Below are 22,338 nucleotides of genomic sequence, written 5' to 3'. Positions count from 1 at the left end.
TCATCTGTAGGGATGTCTCTGAATAAAATTGGGAAAATATACCCCGTTGTAATTTCTGTAACATTATTTGTCAAGGTAGAACTTTTATAGACCCAGCTAATAAGTTATTTTTCAAATGCTTTGCAACATGTACAACTGAAAATATTGTATATCTTGCTACCTGTGTGATATGTAAATATTTTTGTTGGAAAATCTACTAGAAAATGAAAGGAAAGAATAAGTGCACATCATTATGATATTTGAGGAAAAGTAAGTACTAATGCATTATTTAAACATATAGAAGAAAAGGGGTCTGATGACGGGGTTTAGAGTTGGTCACAAGATTAGTAAAGATATGAGAAATAACCATGATCTGTTAATTGAATTATTTGAATACAAGTACATTAATTACCTGAGGGCTACCCAGATTTAAATTCTGTTGCTAGTATTAGGCCTGTCTTTAGATTGAAATGTAATATGCTCTAATTCTGCTTATATATATATAGATAGGTAATCTCTATAAGGGCTGCATTCAATATATATATATATATATATATATATATATATATATATAGTTCCCATTCAGAAGCCTGAAACATCATAAGCCTGAAAATCAAAATCCTGAAACCAAAAGCCTGAAAATTCAGAATCCTGAAAACTCAAAATCCTGAAAACACAAAATAGACATACTGATGTCATTGTGGCTTTGTTATTGTTAGCCCTGTGGTGTTAGGTCATGTGTTGGGGTCAGGTAAGTGTGCGGTTGGTTTTATGTTAGGGTTAGGGGCGGTTTAAGTGAGTTAGGGATAGGGCGCAGGTTAGGCATGTATGCAATAGTGACAGAAATTAGGGTTAGGGGCGGTTTAAATGAGTTAGGGTTAGGGCGCAGGTCAGGTGAGTGTGTGATAGTGACGGACCTTAGGGTTAGGGTCAGTTGGTAGATATTAGTGTCTTTGTATTGGAATATTAGCATTATTTGTGTTTTCAGGATTTTGAGTTTCAGGATTTTGAGTTTCAGGATTTTGAGTTTCAGGATTTTGAGCTTTCAGGATTTTGAGCTTTCAGGATTTGGGGCTTTCAGGATTTTGAGTTTTCAGGATTCTGAATTTTCAGGCTTTTGGTTTCAGGATTTTGATTTTCAGGCTTATGATGTTTCAGGCTTCTGAATGGGAACTATATATATATATATATATATATATATATATATATATATATATATATATATATATATATATATATATAGATTATTATATCAGTATAGTTGTGTGTATTTTATATAAATGTTATATTTTATAAATTGCTTAATTGAATTGCTAATTGATTAAAAGAATATATTTAAACAATTGCATCCAGTGCTTTGGCATGCCCTGTTTTGCTTCGGTCTTGTGTACCCTTCCATCCCTGAATCCTGTTAAAATGTGGGTGCCAGCACAGCTCTTTAGAGAATCACCCCTGTTGTCCATTGTGTCCCCACTATCGGATACCCCTTATGATGTCTGTGGCATTACATAACCTCTTTTCTTCCCTTATGTCCAGTGGTTCCCCCACCCCAGATCCATGTATTAAAGTTGGTGCTGTTATGACACTTTAAAGATTACTTCCTGGTGTTTAATGCACTGCCCGACCTATGATCCCCATTATGATATTTGTGCCTTAGGGCATTTTACAGAGTATTCCTTGGTGGTGTACTGCAGTCCCCCTTCCCCTGATTCCTGTAATAATGTCAGTGACATCTTGGCACTTAAAATATTCCCTGGTGTTCGGTAGTTTTCCCCCACTTCCCAGTCTCTAGTGTAACACTGGTGCCATCATGACCTTTAAACTAGTTCCTGGTGTTTTGGTGGTCCCTCCCCACCTCCTGTTCCCCAATGTAACACTGGTGCTATCACAAAACTTCATTTCCTGGTGTTCGGTGATTTCCCCTATCCCTCAATTCGCATTGTAACGTTGATGCCATTACAGGACTTTGCAGATGAATCCCTGGTGGTCTAGTATATCCCTTCTCCCGGATCCTCATTTTGTTGAAAGTGCTGTTATGGCCCCCACCATGTTCATGTCCAGTGGTTGAACATGATCCTTTGGCCATGTTCACTATCACAACGTGGAGGAGATTGCCGTACTGATCTAAATGTCATGGCACCTTCATGAATTCAGTCTATAGTCTATCTATACCCCAGCTCAAAGCAGATTCTTGCCTTTTAATTAGTCATGTGCAGTATAACTACATAGATGTAGTAAAATTATAAAATTAATTGTATATGAAAAGGCAATGCAAAACAAAAATATAATGTTACATAAAAAGTTATATTTATAAATGCAGTTTAGGTATTTAGTTATAAAACAAGAGAATAAAGAAAGGAGCATAACACAAACAGAAGAATCTAAATAGAGTATGTGGTAATCATAAGAAAGTGATGATGGATGGCACCAAACTCAGGACTATTGGAAGAAACTCAATAACCTGTATGGGTAATCCTATGTTCTAAACTGCCAGACAGTGTTCTAAAAATACAAATAAGGTGTAGAATGAAGTAAAGCTTGAAACTCATCAATACAAATTTTGAGGGCATTGTGTTTTTTTCTTTTCTTTTTTTTTTTATTTTTTTCTTTTTTTTCAAGACAAGCAGGTAGATGATAAAGAATTCCGTGGACAAAGTTATCTGTCTTCAGTGTGTGCATCTCTAAAATTCTCAAAGGAACGTTTTCCTAATGATGTATACGGTAATCCGTGTGTTGTTTCTAAGTTTAATACTGCGTACATATGTGGTAATCCCTACAAGTAGTAGCCTTAAAACATTGGAATGGGATGATTCTGAAATGTCATCAGAGTTACTAATGTGGAATGTGATTCTTGTTTCATTCTGTTGAAGCCCATAGGTTATCAGATAACTCTAAGCTGGCTACCTTGTTCTTCTTTCGGTTTTTCCCGGTTAGGAGGCGCCACAGCGGAAATCCGGTCCGCTAGTGATTGGAGTAGATTTTTACAGTGCCGAGGTGCCAGCTCGATGCCCAACCTTCAATGAAGGCATGCCCATTTACGCATGTTTTTCGAAGGCCACTCGACTGCGGGGAGGACATGCAGACTCCTTGGTTTAATTTTGAAACAATAGGTCTTAAAATAGTAAATGAATACATAAAAGACAATATTGTCTATGCTAAATCAAAATGCTTCTTGTACAAGTCTCAAATCGGGTCACAAGTGAGAAATTGTAGTATTGTTAACTGCACTGAAATCTATAATAACATTGCTATTTGCAAGAACTCTTGATGCATGAATACTGACTCTGTAGAAAAGTTTACAACAGATTGCTTCTTCTGCTTTAATTAATACATTTTTTGCTGTTTTGTATTTAAAAGTCTTCTTTCTTACAGGGCACTGCAGCCATGGTAATGGAAAGTGTGATGTTTGCTATTCTGGCTGAACGATCTCTAGGCCCAAAACTGTATGGAATCTTTCCCCAAGGTCGTTTGGAAGAGTTCATACCAGTGAGTTTCATTTATAATGTTGCATGTAGTTATATCACTGAGAAGGAAACTATCACATGTGACAGTTTGCTTCATGTCTCAAGTCTGAGTTCCAAAAATGTATTATGAATTAAACTTTATTCCCTGTCTTTATACTTTTAGATCATTACAAATGAATAGTAAATACAAACATGATTTTAATTAAGATTTAATATGGGATTCTACAAACATTGTGCAAAACAATTTATTTTGCTGCAGGAATTATTACTGTATATAATCAAAAATGCATCTTCTCTAGGTCAGCAGATTTTCTGCCACCTGAATGAACTGCAGCTAGTTGGTCGATCAGATAGACTGAGGTTCATTAACACTATAAGGAAATTACAGTAGATAGCTAGTACAATGTATTCATTATCCACACATCTGATCCTATTAGGCAAGCTGCAGACAATCTGAAAAATAATGATGAGCCAAAAGTGTATTCAAGGAAGCCCTCTCTGTGGATTTTTGTTGCATCAGCCTATTGAAATGTTGTACAGGTCATACACACATATGCACACGTGCACACATGCGCACACACACACACGTGCACACAGACTCCATCCCTCACCCTACAGCTTTAGTGGAATATCATGTTGATAGTTAATTGAAATGTGTGTGTGTGTGTGTATATGCATACATGATTTTAGCAAACATTCTTTTTTTTGCTATTTCTGCCTGATGCATGTGTGAGACTGTGGTACAGCAGGCACAGAGTGTTTGCCCTTTCCCCATTGTTGTGGGATCTCTGGGTGGATATCTATGTGTATATATAAATAAGTTTATACACATATACATACATACATATATATATATATAAAATGCAGGGCATGTTGGTTACATAAAGTAGTGTTTTTCTGAGTTTTTTCATTATTTTGTGATTTTTATCTAAAAGGTAAATCTTTATTTGTTTGGTCTTTTGAGCATTTCTTTCATTAGGTAATCATGTGTGTGTGTGTGTGTGTGTGTGTGTGTGTGTGTGTGTGTATGATATATGTGTGCATGCACTTTTTATAAAAAGGGAAAAGAACACATTCATACATATGTGAAGAAGTTCTAGTTCATTATATGCTGTATTTAATTATTTCAGTATATAGTCTTTATTGTAAAATATCCGTTGCCTTGAACTTTATACTAGGCTCAAAATTGATTCAAGGGGAGAGGCCAGACAAATAATGATCTACAACTCATTTTAGAATTTGCTAAACTGCTTGTATTTCTAAACAAACAAAACTTTTTATTCCATCCTTTTTACTTCCACTGATCAATACCTCTGTTATACTCAAATACTTCAAACCATATAATTTCCCTCTCCTTGAAACAGTGAGGCTTTTTTCAGCCTCCTGTGTACACTTTCTGTCTGTTAGATGAACTGCTCTAATAATTCTTAACTCTGCTCCTAATTCAGCTGATTCCATTAGAGCACGCATTATTCAGTGCATGTCCCAATGTGCATGTGTTTATGTATATAGGTATGTGTGTGTGTGTGTGTATGTGTGTGTGTGTGTGTGTATATATATGTGTATATATATATATATATATATATATATATATATATATATATATATATATATATATATATATAATCTTTGTGTGTGTTCAAAGGATTTGTTAGGTGAGTTTTTTGTTTTATATAGCTTAATAGTTATAATAGTTATATCTCCTGAATAGTAAATTAATTAAATTCTAATAGAAGCTACTCCCCTTTTGCTCATACAGTTTTATATAGGTCAGAGGATAGTATCAATGCTATCTTGCTGTGTTATGCAAAATTTCATATAGCTGGTTTATTTGTTGTGTGTAGTGCATTTTAATTAAGAGGTACCTAAGTATATTTTAGGCACAGAGTCACGAGACTGAATGCTTACTTGATCTTATTTCTTCTGTTGTACCTATATCATGATTTTGTGTTTGCCTCTTACAATATTGTAATATAGCGCTTATTTGTATTTTGTGTGATGATATACATTTTCTATGGAGCTTTTTCTCCTATGGGCTTCAGCAGAAACAAAGCTTTACCCACTTGTACTATCTCTGTAAATGCTAAATAGAAAAGTCCTGGGTTAGTATTAGTATACTCCCAAACCTCCAAGTAGATGGTGCACAGTTGGAATTTCTGTCCGTAAAAATAACCATTTAGTTGGGACTGCAAGTTGCAGAGAAGAGAACTCTCATTGTTTGTTCATATGCATTAAACAGGTAATCGTAGCATTCAGCATTCATGGATACCATGGCTGTTGTGCAGGATGAATATCGCCTGCTGATCCATAGATCTAGTGACAGGGTTCGGCATTCATGACAAATGTACCTGTAGGCATGTGACTGGGAGGCCTAGCTTGCCTGCTCTGGGCCTAAGTAGTAAACTGTTAAAAGGACTATTTCACTAGTCATAAGTTGTGTATAATAAGCACTATGTTTTAATCACAGTGCGTCTAGTAAGTGTAATCAATATTAGAGCACACTGGGCTGAAGGCCATAGGCTGCTATTATAGTCACATGACTAGACCTGTAGCAAGAATTTTCTGGACAGATGGGTCAAGAGAGTGGCTGAGCTGTCAACTGTTTACCACTTGGTGGTGAGTTGGAGCAGATGGCTGCAGTGACAGAAAATTCAAATATATATGAAGGTGCTCAGGGAACACCTAGTGAATGCTTCATCTCTCACCTTCAGAAAAGCTTTTTCTATATACTAAGGCAGGTCTAGGATGAAAAATCTAAAGTGATCATTTTCCAGATTATAATATTTAAGGCAGCAAGGAGCTGCGGCCAAAATGCAACTGTTTTATTTTTATGGATGTAACTTTAGAAATCAGTGGCAGGCACTTGCAGTAATGGAAACTTTCAAGTTAAAAAAAAGCCTTTTATTCCAGTACTAGTGAGAGGGTCAAGTAATATGCCTGATATGTTAGTTTAGAAGGGCAGCTGTGGGGATCGTCAATGAAGTGGATGCCTGAGTAAAAGAGCATTTTTATGATGTTGCATAGAATAACCTTTGGAAGTCTTCAAAGAGGTCCTGGCATTCTTGTGATCTGAGAGTGGGGCATTATCTTGGCTGTTCACAGCAATGGCAGATGGATGCTGACCACAACAGTGGACATTGGTGACTATTGAAGTTCAGTATTAGATTATCTTCATTAATGCTGCCTTTTTAAGGATCCAAGTGATTTTAGCCCTTCCCATTCATTAAATGAGTATATGTAAGTTCAGCACTTGAGCTTTAATAACATTATTCTAGGCTGTTGTGCTGTGTATGCATAATGCTATGTTGCAAAGATTGCGTCTACAATTGGGGTTTCAAATAACTGTATAAGCACATCCTGTAAGAATAAATGCTAGCCCCTAAATTCTTTGTATTCAGTATAATCAGAACTTACAAATATATGCCAAGACATTTACCAGTTGTGAGTAAGATTTAAACTGAAAATTGAAATGCATACAAGAGGAGAAATACATCCTGGAAATATATAGTCTCATGACTAAAAGAAACCGCTAAAAGAAAGACAATGATAACAAGCAATTCCTTGTACATAAAAATAAATGTAGCAGAATTGGTAACTCATAACTATAATGTAGTATAATGTTCTGCATACCATAATAACAAAGATTTGACTGTGTCCTCTGACCTATATCTAATTGTATAAGCAAATGGGGTAGGGGGCTTCTATTAGCATTTAGTAAATTTGCTATGCATGAAGTCATTAACTATTAAAATATATAAAGAAAAAATTGACCAAGCAAATCTTCTAACATATCTTGGGAATTTATGCTCTGTTATTTTCTAGTCATAATATCCTGTCACTATAAATACCTTAATTCTATATGTTTATACTTAAGAAACATTTTTATTTGTGATTGCATAGTATGGGATTTTTTTACTGCACTGGATACTGTGCTGATAACTATGGTATTTTTATACATTTTTTTCAATTTAAAGGATTTAACATGAGGCTGTGGTGCACTTTATGAATAAAGGCTTTAACTATTAAATCAGACTGCCTGATTAGAACTGTCCTGTAGTTCCCTGAGAAAGCCTTGACCCTCACATGCTAAACAAGCCTTGGAAACCTGTTTCTCATTTTTCTTAAGGACTGGCCCAATAGCTTTTGTGTATTATATATTTAATACTTTAGACTAAAATGAAAACATCAGTCCTCCTTGCCAATAAGACAAGTCACTTACTTATTTTTTTCCCCATTGGTAGATGTCTTAACATTTATTTGTAAGGTCTGATGACAATTAATATGAAGAGTGTAAGGGCTAGCATGTATTTTTAGGGTGTGCATAATAAACTTATTTGAAACCCCAATTATAGATGCAGTTTTGCTACAATACTGTTGCGCACATAGAACACAACCTTGAATATTGTCATTAAAACATGTATGCATGCATTCTCACCATACACACACACACACACACACACACACACACATACAAAATCCATTATAAATGTGACCTGTAGATCATTTGCATTTATTTAATCATTACTGATGTAATCCAGAATAGAAAATCACTGCATTAATCAGAACTGAGTATAACAAACCATGTGTGGCTAAATAGCTTCTATTCATTAGAAACACTTTCCTTAATATAACAGTAGAGTGTCTGCTCCTTTTCTAAATTGTCTGTATCCACAATCCAGCTAACTGCCATAGTAGTCTGTTACTGTTGCTGGTTGGCTACTTTCAGACTCTGTTATTATGTTCATAACCTTTGTCTGCAAGCCTTACAGTTGTCTTACCACTGTCTTCAGATAGTTAAATCATCTTCTTCTTTCGGCTTTTCCCAGTTAGGGGTCGCCACAGCAGATCACCTCTCGGCTCATGATTGGCAGTGGAGTTTTACAGTGGTGAGTTGCCAGCTCAGTGCCCAACCTTCCACAGAAGGCACACACATGCACATACTCGGCGCCTAGGGCCAATTGTTAAAATGATCTTTCCAAGTTCACAGGCTTTTGCCCTGCAGATTTATTTTCAGATGCAGTCCAACAATTACATTTTATTATTCAGCCTAAGCAGAACATACTTCTGCTAATTAAAGTCCAACACTTCAAGACTATACAGCAACCTTTTTCATTTTTATAAGTTTTTACAACACAGATTTTTTATGTCTCTTGTATTTAAAGATGGCTCAAAATGGCTGCTACATTTGGCAGCAGTTTGTTGTGTGTTGCTGGGAACAGAGGAATTTATCTGTGGAACCTACCGATTGAACATGAACAAAATTACATCTAGACAGATCTGTTCATATCAAATATCTGTTATTTTTTAACTTGTCTTGCTGTGTGGAATTCTGTACTTGATTCCGTGAATGCAGTGGAATTGTGTACTGTATTCCTGTGAATGCAGTCCTGTCTGCTGGCTTGCTTATTGGTTCGGCTCTGTTTCTTCTGGGAAGTTGCTTGAAATTTCTGGGAAACAGTGTGGTCAGCCAGGCCACTGCTGGGCTCAGACTTCTGTTTTCTCTTTAATTTAGCAGTTAGTTTGCTCATTCATTTAGTTAACTGCGAGGTGTATTGACATTTAACTTCTTTACCTGGTGTACAGGAGTATTGGAGTGTTACTCACTGTACGAGAGTGTTGGGAATGCTGTTTTAAAAATAAGAGCTTTTGTTGGACTAAATTCATTGTTTATAAAGAGGTTTAGTTTGTTTTAGCAAATGGAATGTCTGAAATTCTGATTGCTAATTTCCTCGCTTGATAGAGGGGTTTCTGGCAAAACTTAAGACACTGTTGTGATAAGTGCCAATGACCTGAAAGTCAGATTATTAAATGTTATGTTCTTGACTTCAGTTCAACTTTACAATAAGGCTTATAATCAAGCTCTGTATAAAATAAAACCTAACCACATCTAGAAATTTATGTTCATGCAGAGATAAAAGCAAATAAATACTTCAAAAAGGCAAACTAATAAAGTACCACCTGTGGTAGTGAAGTATTTGTCTGCGGTTGCAGATAATGGTGTTTCTGTTATGTGAGTCTGCAGGTATCATTCTGTAAGGAATGTTTTTCTTGGCTTCATGCAAAATCTAATGTCTAATTACCTCTTTTTTAAGATTTAACAGCAGTTTTCTTTAATGTTCTTTAGGCATGTCTTCATCTGAGAAATAGCGTTTTCAAGTATTTTGTTCATTAACCAGCACTTTTGTATACATTTGTGTAAATGCATCCAGTATTGATACTTAAGTAACTGGAGTGTCACATTTCAGTTGTTTCATATGTCTGCAATTTTAATCCATCCATTTATGTTCTAGCACCTATCCTATCATTTTCTGTGTCATAGGTGAGGCAAGCCTAATCCTAGCAAGCAACATGCATAGGGCAGATTAGTACCAGTTATGGAAATGTTACCAGTCCATTGCAAGGCATACTCAAACTCACATGCATGCTGCATACACACCTGGAAGAAATACATTTAGATGATTGACAGTTCACCTGTTGACATTTCTTTGGGATGTAACATGGAAGTGTTGACTGGTGATAACCCATATGGATGGTGGGATGGCATACATAGTCTGCTCAGAAGCTACCCTAACCGGGAAATTAACTAGAAATCCAAGTGTTATGACACTTAACTGTCTTTACAGTTGATATTGTTTAAATATACTATTTTCTATTAATGACTTTCAAAGCTTCTGGTAGCAACATAGTGTGTTAGCTAATATGATTTAAGACATCATTGGTTCCTAAGAATGGGTCTTTTATGATCACAGCATCTTTATGGTTCATCACTCTCTTTAGCTCAAAATCTAGAAGTATAGAGCTTATCAAAGCCACTCATGAGACCTAGCTGTATTTATAGGTGGAGCTGTCTTAGAAGTAATTACTGCTATCATGGGGAGTTGTTGTCCAGGGACAGGGTACCTCATAGCAGGTGCTCTGTACCCAAGTAACCCATCCAACATACATAGGAACTGCAGCCTGTTGGCACTGCAGCAGCATGAGGAACATCATATTCTTTAATACTTAAGAAGGTCTCTTGTTAAACGGACCTCATTTTCACCTTAAAATCACAAAATGAGCATTCTCCAGAACTACTCTAATAAGTTGAAATTTGGTACTCTCACATATCAGAAAGTAAAATGTACTCTGTGTATATCACTTCTCATGGAGCAAAAAGCTTACAAGTGTAAAAGCACTTGGTACAGTACACATCTAACAACCACTTTTTTAAAGGTAAATAGTAAAATTATTTACTTGCTGTTCCATACATCTTTTTTTTTCTGCAGACTACAAGACTGTTCTCTTGGAATTTAATCTGCTTGTATGTAAAATGTACATCTGGAACACATTGTACACATTGTATGTAATTAGTATACATTACCTTGGTAAAATTGCTATGTTATTTTGTGCATATTCCTTATGCTGGTGACAGAACTATAGCTAACTATGTAGTTCCCTGGTCAAATGCTTCCCTGAACTCTAAGTTGAGGACCACAAAACATGTCCTCTCAAATTTGAGGACCAGAAACCAAACAAAAAAAAAACTGTTCTGCACTGTAACAAACCTCTTGCTATAAATGTAGTAAGCTGCTTGCTACAGTTCTAAAACTACACACAAAGCACTTCAATGTTCAAGCCATGACTGCTCATACAGTGTCTACATTTATTCATTTGAATGCCAGTACTGTACTGCCACCCCATCAGCATCTGCAGATTGTGACCCCTAACACCTTCTGCCTGGGTAACTTCCCCCTTTGCCCCACCCTAATATGCCTATGACTGAAGACTCAGGTCTTTATCTGCTATTAAATTGTCATGTACTGTAATTGTGCGGTTTTAGTATAGCAATTATTTCTGACTTGTTCCGTGGTGCAGCAATGAAAAATTGTCTGGATGATAATTTTGGCCACTATTTGGGACCTGATTTGCTGCTCCAGATGGATTGCCCATTATTGAGAGCCATAGTTGGGCCCCTGTCAAATTGGCAGTGGCTATCCATTGTAGATCCACACACTTGACTTCTATGAGGTTCTGGAAATCATTCAGCTCCTTTAAATGTATGTTGGGAACAGGAACAAACGAGAAATCTGAACATTTATAACTATACCCTTTATTAATGGACAGCAAGCTTTCCAGTACTCCCTCTTATCTTGTATGCAGATAGCATGGTCATCTGTAGGTCTTATCGTTCTTGCTCTCAAATTTAATCCTAATTTCAGTCAGATCTACACTTATTGCACTAGTGGCTAATTAACCATAAGCTAATACTTAACTTCTCACAAACTATAACCACATTGTCCTGTCAACATATTTATTTCAGATCTAAACAGCTCCAAGATGGAAACAAGTGCTTCCTTCAAATATTTTAGCTTTTGGCACAATCAGTCACTCAACTTCCATACCCGCATAGAAAAATAGTAGAACTAAGATCGTTATCAAATTAATGTCTACTCCAGGTTCAGAGTCAAACTTACAATATACCAACTAAAACAAACCCAGTGTGCCTTTCTTCCCAATCAGTAAGTCACCTAATCTCCAATCCCTTTATCTAATTCTAATTTGCCTTATCTTCCCCCACTTCTCTGACTTCTCAGTGACCCATGAATTGTATTGCGCATAAAGTAAATGACATTCTTTTAAATAATGTTTATTTATTTGATATGTATGTTGAATTGCTTAACTGCTCTTGTATTCAATTTTAACTTTGATGTTATTATCTTAATGTGTGTACTTGCTGTCATGGCATTTTCCAGTTGTGCTACTTTTATTACATTTTAAACTGTGAAACAATATTTTTCGCTCAGACTGTGCCTGCGGTTGATCCGTTTTGATCAGAGCACTACCCTGCATAAGCATATATAAGTAAAATGAATGCCCTTTATTTTAATACATGCTTAGTAATCCGAACATTTCCTGTCAAAGTTTCTACATTTCCACAGTCACCTAATGCTGCGTATCCTGAATTGGTTGACTGTGGATGATTTCACCTTCTGAGATGATGCTGAAACCATGTTATTCACTAAAAGACTATTTTCAAACTAGATGTATTCAACTTGAAGGTGGAAGTGCGGACAGCTTCTTGATCAAATTGCTATCTTATCCTTCTTAGAATGGAACTCCTTGCCCTAGTTCAGTGACCAAGGAATGAACTGTCCCAAGACACTTTTATAAACCTGATGAAGCGCAGTGCAAAAGCCTCTTGTTGTTGTACTGTCTGTTTTAATACTTGAATAAAATTATTCTCCTTGGTTCCTGCACTACTAAGGAAAATAGTTGATGGCATAAAATGGACATGAAATTCAATAAAAATAGAAACTGACTGAATAAATATTGCACTTTGTGAAAGATAAGATATTTGGTCAGCTTCCAAACCTGAAAAATGTAGTGTAAAGCATGAAAAACTCAAAACGTGAGAGTTGAAAGTCAGAATTAGAGATGTCAGTCAGTTTTCAACATATACAGAATATGTTTGCAACATTTTTTGAATAGTGAATGAATTGCAGTAAGGCTTCCTAAAAAATAAATGCACGAAAAAGGTAAGGGGTCCGTACAGACATTATATAGACTAATTGAGTTAAAAGATTAGGAAGCTGAATGCTGACAGGGACTTTATCTGCTGGTAGGCTCTCTCAAGTGTACACCTCACCTAATATGTAAGGTTTCAGTTATAGAGCATTGCATATCTTGTGGACTGAATAGTGGATTATTTATAAGTAACCAGGTAAGGCAAAAAGAAAACCGTTATTGTGAATAATGACCTTTGTGAAGAAGCTTTTGCATGTTCTGTAACGGAAGTTGGACAGTTGGCAGGAAAATGTGCAGTGGCATAAGGCTTTATCACAAGTCTTGCAAAAAATGGGGAGACCCAGTGTAAATATCTTTGCTTCTTGACAGATGGGTGGGTTCATTACTGATCAAAGTAGTATAGACAGTAGAAAATAGGAGAACAGGGTGACGTTTGTATTGATGCAGTTAGGATGGTGCTTCTCTGTGCTTACATGTAGGTCACTTAATAAATACACTGATTTAGTATGCATGCACGTTAAGTAGGAGGAGGACTAGACAGAGAAACACTCCATCTGCGTTATACTGGATGAAATGGAATGCCATCAGTAAGCACATTCCATCTTTATTAGATTTCATAATAGATTGCATTTATTTTAATTTTACTATGGAGTTGCCCATTTGAGGGCCAGACTGATTGATTGGCCAGTCTTGTCTAGTTTCATATGAGGAGTAAATGTATCTGGAAGAATGTATCATGCTTATTTTATGCAAGGGATCCAAGCTGTCTTTTGAACTCATCTCGTATTTCTTACAGCTGATAATGACTTTTATGGAAATGCATCAAATTTTACAAATGTTGAACCTACATTTCCTGACACTTCCTGACTGTACCATAGTGAGTTGCAACTGCAGTAAGTAAAACCAATGGAAGTATTATATCAAAAGACAAGTAAAAATAGAGGCACACATTTATTTGCACATCTTCACACCCACAAATTGAGACTTTCATCCCCAACTCCCTTACTTTATTACAGCATGGTAACAGCAACACAAGGACAAATCACCTCTCTAAACAGACCATGTTGCAGAAGCATGCGATATCACTCATACACATCAATAACTGCCATAACTACTGATACACATGAACATAGACTGGCACAGCTTTCACAACCCACCACACCTATCTAAAGCACTTAATTTTTATGTAAAACATTCTGTATTAAAATAGGACATCACAATGGCTTGCTTAACCCATACACAGCATCACACAACAGTCATACACTTGCAAAAAGCATTTATTCATCCCCATACGTCACATTTGCCTGTCCATAACTTAGGTTAATGAACTGTATTCTGACCATCCATTGATTAAAATCTTGCTATAATACTTAACCTAATGGGACTGGCTTTGTACCGTATTTTTATTCTGTATTTCATTTTCTCCCTTGCCTGTATTATAAGACGTTATCATTTTTCTGTATGTTTATTATTTATGATCTTTATTTCCCTCTGTTTACATTTGTTCTTCATTTTCTTTATCCAGTTCATTTGGTAAAACTATGTAAGGGTTAGTTATGGGTAACACCATTGTATGTGACTTTGAATCTCTAATGAAAGAAGAATGTTTGTTTATTTTAAAACAAACTGACACCACACAGTGTCTGTTTCTGTACCTGGCTGAGATGTTTAACTTGTGTCTTTCTTGTATACATGTAGGGTGTGCTAGGGCTGCAGTTTCTTCCTACATCCCAAAGACATTTTGGCAGTTAAACTCATGATCCTGTAAGCCGACTTTAGGTCTAGGTACAGTCCATTCAAGTGCAACAATGAATGGACCTGGCTTCCCTTCCATGCCTTACACGTGTTGCTTGCTGGGACTGGGACCAGTTCCCCCATAACAAAGAAATGATTAATACACATGTTGGAAAATGAATGAACTGAATGTGAAGGCATGTTTGCCAATTTCTGGCTAACACTTTATTATATATTATCAGAAATTCAGCATTCTTTCTTTCTTGCAGTGAGATTTTGTTTTCATATGTCAGATTTTTCATTTTGTCTTAATACATCTTTCTATTTATGTGCTTATTACAGAGTAGAAAGCTAGCCACTGACGAGCTGTGCTTGCCTGATATTTCTGCAGAGATAGCTCAGAAAATGGCAGTGTTCCATGCCATGAAAATGCCATTCAACAAAGAACCCAAGTGGCTGTTTGGAACTATGACTAAGTAAGCCCTTGTTTTATCTAACTTATTTTACATTTTCACAAAACTGGATTGTCAGTGAATGAATGAACCCAAGTGGCTGTTTGGAACTATGACAAAGTAAGCCCTTGTTTTATCTAACTTATTTTACATTTTCACAAAACTGGATTGTCAGTGAATGAATCCAACCAATCAGTCAGTCAATCATTGCTGCAAATTATTCCACATACCTATATTTCCTTTTCTTTATGTTGGATACTGAAATAGTAAATGGCATGTAATTTTAATTGTATGCTCTTGGAAAGGTGCTTCCAGCACATACCTCGCAGCTTCTTAGCAGACAAATCTGGACAAAACCAAAAATAATGGGAGGATAGCAGCCTAAAAGTGGACGGATTTTAAATATTGATCTTATAAACTTGGTATGCATTTTCTGAATGATTTGAGGTCAAACTCAAATGTCTGTCATTAGTTAGTGACTTCAGTCCTCAGTGATTTGCCAGAATGCCACACATTTATTTAAGAGGAGCAGACTAAAAATGTGAGGCAAAGGTCTGGATAGTCTGTGAAAATCTGGACAGTTGAGAGGTATGTTCCAGAGTGCTACTTATGACAAACAGTAATAATACAACTGGACAAGTGTGTACACATTATATACTGTTATTTAAATTGCCTTAATGAAATATTTAAAATAGAATTGTCATAGTCAAAACAGTGAATTATTCATCAAGGAAAATTTATTTTTTATCACATTTAAGCAGCAAACATGTAGACATATGTTTAAATGATTTGTTTATGGATTACCGTTATAAGCTGCATTGTAGAGCATTCTAAAATGACTACTAATGTGTTATAAACTGGAACAAATTTAAAGTTTTACATCTTGAAAGGAATGTGAGTCTGGAAGGATGTACAACAAAACAGACTATTTCTGGGTACAAAACATTTAAAGACATTATCGTCAGAGCTTTAAATATGAACCTGTATGATGCTGGCATCCATACTTTTCAGAGACAGTTACCAAGAACAGGTCGCAAAATGTCTAAATCATGGGTGCTTATGCTATGTTGATATATGCTATAGTAGTGCAATAATCAGCATTGCTACCTCACAGAGCTTAGTTGTCTGTTTTAGTTCCTGGCTGGAGTGCCTTCTTTACTGTGGCTGCAAAGTGTCCAGCTGTCTGTATTTTCATTAGCATCTATGGTTTATTAACACACCCAAAAACATGCCCATACATGAAGTGCTGATTCCACAAATTGCCTGTTAAGTAAGAGTGCATGTAAGCATGATTGTATCTTGTGAAACACTGATATCCTTAAAGTACTGATCTGATGGTGATGTTCTTCATTCATGCATGACAGATGGGTCTTGGTTCCTTCCTTGGAACTGACTCAGCCGATATAGTAAGTTTGCAGCAGCCAAAAACTCTCGAGCTAAGGTTACCTATAGTGCCCCTCTCCTCATCTCCTCAGATCTCGTTTGCCACATGGTGTTTCAAGACACATCAGGCCAGCTCTCAAACTAAGTGGTTTTTTTTCTCTAAATGTTGACCTTTTGCTTTTATAATTACTCATGACGCCTTTACTCATAGTTGTTTACACCTTCTGATATTTTACTTGTGTGAAAATTCCTGCCCTTTTACGTTTTTGGTATTTCTTAGTACCATCGTTGGTACAGTCCCTCCCTTTCCCTTACTCTTTGGTAATTTATATTTACCATCATTGGTATTCCTTTCTATTATCCACGTAGGTATTTCTCTCCTTTACCATTGTTGGTAATTAAAAAAAAAAGTTTCCTTTGTGTGTGCGTGTGTGTGTGCGTGTGCGCGTGTGCGTGTGCGTGTGTGTGTGTGTGTGTGTGTGTGTGTGTGTGGTGTATCGTGACACTATATCTTTGCTAATGTTGAATTACTGTTGGTATTGTTTGGATATTGGTATAATAGCGGACAAAAAGGGAACTTGCTAGTTTCAAACAGTGTGATAAATGTGGTAGGAAGATGGCAAAGTCTGATGGCCATCTCTCCTGTGTCTATTGCCTGGGGGTACCACACTTAAATGTTCAACCCCTGTGTGAGCTCTGTAAGGGCATTAGTTGCCCATACCTTAGCCGAGTGAAAGAATAAACTAATTCTGAAGTTTTTTTTAAAAAAACTTTTCTTGGAGGCTTTATCTGAGGCAGAGGTCTCAACTCCTCCTAAAAATAGTCTAAGAGGAGGAGCCAGTTAATACCTTTGTCTTCTCATCCTCACGAATTGAAAACCACTAAGGCCCAGGTTCATATGGAACCGGAACCAAAGATAGCTAAACTAATTTTGGCTGTGTTGGCACTGGAGTCTAAAACTCCATCCATGGTGCCGTCCTTGAACATGGAACCTACAGTGACTGCTTCTACCACAGAACCAACATCTTCCATGGTACCACAGATCCTCTTGGCACCAAAAATAGTCTCTCCATTAAAACTGGTCACTTCCCCCTCCTCATCACAACCTTCCGGTCCTTTGAACACAATGCCGGAGGTTGAGATAGTAGCCAGGACCAGATATTCTCAGTCAGTTGATCCCTTTGTTGGACATCAGCTAAGTCCTTTCCTCTGTCAGCCTGAATCTCCATCTGGGATGTCAGCCCATTCCACCAGGAGCCTTTTGGAGCTTGATGTAGTGAGACTTGTGGATCAGCTCCTAGTGGGCAGAGGCATCCCAACTCCATCTAAAACTTCCCTCCCACCTGGAGCTGAGGACTTTTCTCAACAGACTCCAACATATATTCCTCCTTCAACCTCCACACAGGTTTTGGAGCCCACAATGCTGACTCCTACCCGAGTGCCAGCTTCTTCAGTTCCACTGGTGGATCTTATCATGGTTCTGGAACCTACCCTGTGGCCCATGGCTCAATCAGAGCCGACCCATTCTCAAGACTGTGACTGGTCTGTCGACATCGTGACCCCTAGTATGGCATGGATTTATATCTATGGTTCTGGTTGCTCTGGCAGTTCTGAGTCCTCTTGCGGCTCCTTCCCTGGAGGCAGGTTTGTTGGAGCGGAGTGTGACCCCGGTTCTGAGGTTGTCCTCCTCAGTTCTGGGCTCCAATCCCTCTTGGGGGTGGGCCCGGCTTCCAGGTTATGTAGAGGGGACTTGCCTCAGCAGGTTCAAAGCTGGCCCCTTTGGCGCTGCAATGCCACTTGTACATGCCTCAGTTTCCGCGGCTGACACAGTCTACTATGCTGGGACATTGGGCACAGGAGTAGCAAGATACCCTACCACAGGGCACCCTGTCTTAGGAGTCCTCTTCAGATGCTCTCCCTGAAGAGCCACCCTGTAAGAGATCGTGCAAGAGGAAGCATGTTGACTCCCCTGAGGAGTCTCTCACCGAAGATACCGATTACAATGAGGCAAAAGGGTCCCCACTGTTGCCCCCTGAGGATGTCTCCTTTTGGAGACATACTGTAGATGCTGAAACAGAGGGGTGACTGGAAGCTCACTAACCCTTCTTCTGATGAATCTGTGTTCTTGCAGGCATTCCGTTCTCGATCCTCTACTTCCAGGGTGACCCCACCTGCAGATGAGTTAGTCAAGCTCATCGTGCATTGCTCTTGGAAGACTCCTGATACTGTTGAGCCAATCCCCCAGAGACCGGACAAAATACTGTCTCCTACACAGGATCACCCACATTGGTCCAAAGGCTTGGCAGTAGATGCTGTGGTGGTGGCGGCAGCCATGAAAAAAGAACTCTGAGGAGAGTTCTGCTCTCCAGCCTCCAAACAGGGAGTCTTGGACAATGGACAAGTTAGGGACGTGGGTTTATTCCTCATCACCCTTTGCCATTTGGTCGTTGAACTACTTGGCACATTTTACCCATCTCCAGAGAGACCTGATCATGGAACTCTCAGGAACTTTGGCACGAGTTGTCTGAGATACGTGCCAAAGTTGCCTCGCAGCTTGCCACCCTGGAATCCATATCTAACTCATCCATGTGATTAATTTCCCATACAACCGAAGTGGTGGCCAGAGCAGCGGGTGCAGTTTTCATGAGACGTCATGGCTGGATGACTTTTGCAACTTTGCAGACCCTTTCAAGTCTTCCTTTGTCAACTCTCCTGTTGACGCCTCCTTTCTTTTGGGTCAAAAGGTTACACACACTAGCCAAGTGTGAGAAGGACAGCAAGACCCTATCTGCTGTGGCCGTACGTTTTAATACTCCCCAACATTCTTACTCTAGGAAACGGAAAAGTGGAAAGATGTGATTCAGGAAATCCCAAGGGCCTTTCTGTGATGCATGTGGCGAGTCCCTCCCCCCCCCCTCGAGTCAAAGGGGGAACTCATCAGGGAGAAAGCCGAGCAGTGGGGGTCCATGTATCCAAGGGTCCAGAGATTCTTTTTCTGGGCAGCTCTACCAGCGGTCCTGAAGAGGGGCCCGATTGCTTGCCGCTGGTGGCAGTCAGGGACGATTTTCTCTGCACCACTTAGCGTGGCATTCCATAACCGATTCCTGGGTGCAGACTATAATTACCAGAGGCTATTGCATCCCTTTCAGTCTTTACTTGAGGCTGCAAAGGTGAATTCCTGATGTTCCACCCAGTCAGAGGAATGTGGCAGAACAAGAAATCCGAAAGCTGCTCCAAAAAAGTCATTCCGTTAGTCCCACCAGACCAGATAGTCAGAATTTTACTCAAAGTTCTTTTTAGTGCCAAAAAAAATCCAGGGGACTGGGGGCCAGTTTTGGACCTCAGCATCCTAAACAAGTTTGTCAGACAAACCAAATTCCGGATGGTTACAGTTCAGTCTATCCTCCCATTTCAGTAGAAAGAAAACTGGATGTGCTCGATAGATCTCCAGGACATGTCTTACCATATATAAATGGACAAACACTCCAGGAAATATGTCTGGTTCCAGTTGGGAGCCAATCACTACCAATTTTGAGCACTGCTCTTTAGTCTTTCCACAGCCCCCATAGTGTTCACCAAATGTATGGCAGTGGTAACAGCTTACCTGAGACTGCAGGGATTCTGAGTGTTGCAGGGATTCTGAGTGTTTCCATATCTAGACGATTGGCTCTGTACTGCCCCCACCGAGCATCTACTGCTTCACGCTTTGCACTATACAGCTAGAAAGCTACTTGGGGATCTCAGTAAACAAAGAGAAGTCAAAACTAGAACTTGCTCAAAGCCTGGAATTCATAGGAGCAACATTCATCACAAGGTCTTGCCTGGTCACCCTCCTGCTTCACAGGATTCAGAGACTCAGCTCTGAGTGATACTCTCAGGACAAAGTTTCAGCTTGTTTTGTCCTTCAACTGCCAGGATTAATAGCAGCAATGATTACTATAGATGTTCTTCTATTCCAGTGTTGCATTATTCTACATGGGGGCTTACCCTTCATCCTTTCGCGTACATCCGGCCAGTATTCCAAAGTTTTTCAGTCCCTCAAGGTGTCGGGCATCTGACTTGTCGGCAGGAATGTGGGCCATGAAAGTGACATCTGCATGCACCATCCCTCAGAACTTTTCAGCTGCCAGTCATACACCAGGTGATGTTCTTCGTGTTTCACTGTTGCAGTCATTACACTTGGGTTATCCTGCTGGCAGGCTACCCTCAGTCGGCCTGAATTCCAAAGTCTAGGTCCAGCGTCGGTTGCTGTCGCCTCTTCCCTGACGTCAGTGTGCCAGGGGTATAAAAGATGCAGCCGACGCTATTTTCTTCAGTCTTTCTTGCTGCGCAGTGCCCGAAGCATAAGCAGTAAGCAAGTGCCGGTTGGCCGACTCCTGAGATTTTCGTGTTAGAGTTTCAGATCCGAAGTCTTCATTAAAAGCTAAGTACCCCGTTGGGGAAACTTTTTTTCTTGCTCCAGACCGATGTCAGACTAGGCCCTGACCATGACGTTGCTAGTTGTCGGTTTTGTGCTAGATTTAACCAACGCACTATTAAGCGTCGGTACAATTTTGCATTATGCTATTTTGGCAGAAAATTTAATTACACAATGTTGTCGGATAGCCTTCTGACTACCGGAATTCACATGAAAGGAAAGAAAAATAAAAGAACAGGTATCCGAGGTCCAAAACCGACGACGAGGCTTCTTCCAAGCCATTTGCTGGTTCGCCGGTTCTCAGTGAGGCGCCTTCGTAGCTCCTGACGCCCGCTACTTTAGACCCGCTACTGACTCCCACGTGGAGTCGACTAGGCCGCTGGAAGCTCAAGGTATTGGACCTTTGGAGACTATTCCCTCAGATGGGTCCAGAGCCGCTGAGCAGGCATCTGCTTTTGAGGGTGTTTTCAGACCTACTCAATTATACATTAAAACGACTTCAAAGGCAAAGACTAAAGCACCTTTAAAGACGAAGAAACCAGCACAACAGCCTCATGGACAGGCCTCCATGTCCAAAAAACAGATGCTCAAAATGGCCGAAGACTTTATTACTTTGATCAGGGGTTCCCATCCCCCACCTGATAAAAGGCCTAGGCAAGAGACAGAATGTTCAGATCAGGTTTCCATTTCATCTGATTCCTCTTATGATCAGGAATACTCTCTTCCTCCCTATGAGGATTCTGATGTTGAAGAATCTATCCCTTCAGCCTCTCCTCCTGAGGATTACTCTTTTGGGGAAACTTTTCATACCATGAGGGAGCATTTCCACTGGGGAAGCCAAGATTTTCAGAATCTAAGAAAAGGCTCAGAGACTTCCTTTTACTACCACAACACAGGCCCCTAGCTATTCCACCTGTGTTAGACATTGTAGATGATGTATTTTCAGAGTCCAGTCTGACCCCTGACTCCTTACCTCCAGCTCCTGTTAAGCTGAACAGGTACTTACAGGGTTCCTGGTTCTCATAAATTCCTCTTCAAAAACCCTGCTGCTGACCCAGAAACACTCTCTCAGGGTCCCAAAGGGGTCAAGGCTTCTGCTGCAAAAAACCCTGCCCCCTCAGACAGGGATTCCAGGGCACTGGACAGATAAGAAAAAAAGATTTACACTTCTGCTACCTTGGCTGTAAGGGCTTTAAATTCTCAGTTACATATGCTCAAATATCAGCAATATATTATGTCACTGCTTAAACAGAAAATGTTGATAAATTCTGAATGTGCAGAAAACAAAGAAATGCAGGATTTATTGCATGCAGCTAAACAAGTTGGAAAGCATACTTTGCAATGTGGTTTTGATTCTTTGGAGGCCTCCTGCAGGGCCGCTATTACGGGTTCTGTCATCAGGAGG

The 22,338-nt window shown here is 38.9% G+C and overlaps 1 protein-coding gene across 1 annotated transcript in view; it reads left to right on the top strand.

The window, feature by feature from the left end:
* Positions 1-22,338, top strand: part of CHKA (choline kinase alpha) — a gene marked incomplete in the record, with an annotated part of 620,299 nt that overhangs the window by 393,686 nt on the left and 204,275 nt on the right. The window contains 2 exon segments of the mRNA XM_044059444.1: positions 3,352-3,465; positions 15,024-15,157. Of these exon segments, the coding sequence (XP_043915379.1) occupies positions 3,352-3,465; positions 15,024-15,157 (248 nt within the window).

Source organism: Protopterus annectens, chromosome 17.part0, assembly GCF_019279795.1.
Source record: "Protopterus annectens isolate FY-2018-M chromosome 17.part0, PAN1.0, whole genome shotgun sequence".
NCBI classification, from domain to species: Eukaryota; Metazoa; Chordata; order Ceratodontiformes; family Protopteridae; genus Protopterus; species Protopterus annectens.
This window is presented reverse-complemented; position numbering and strand designations above follow the sequence as displayed.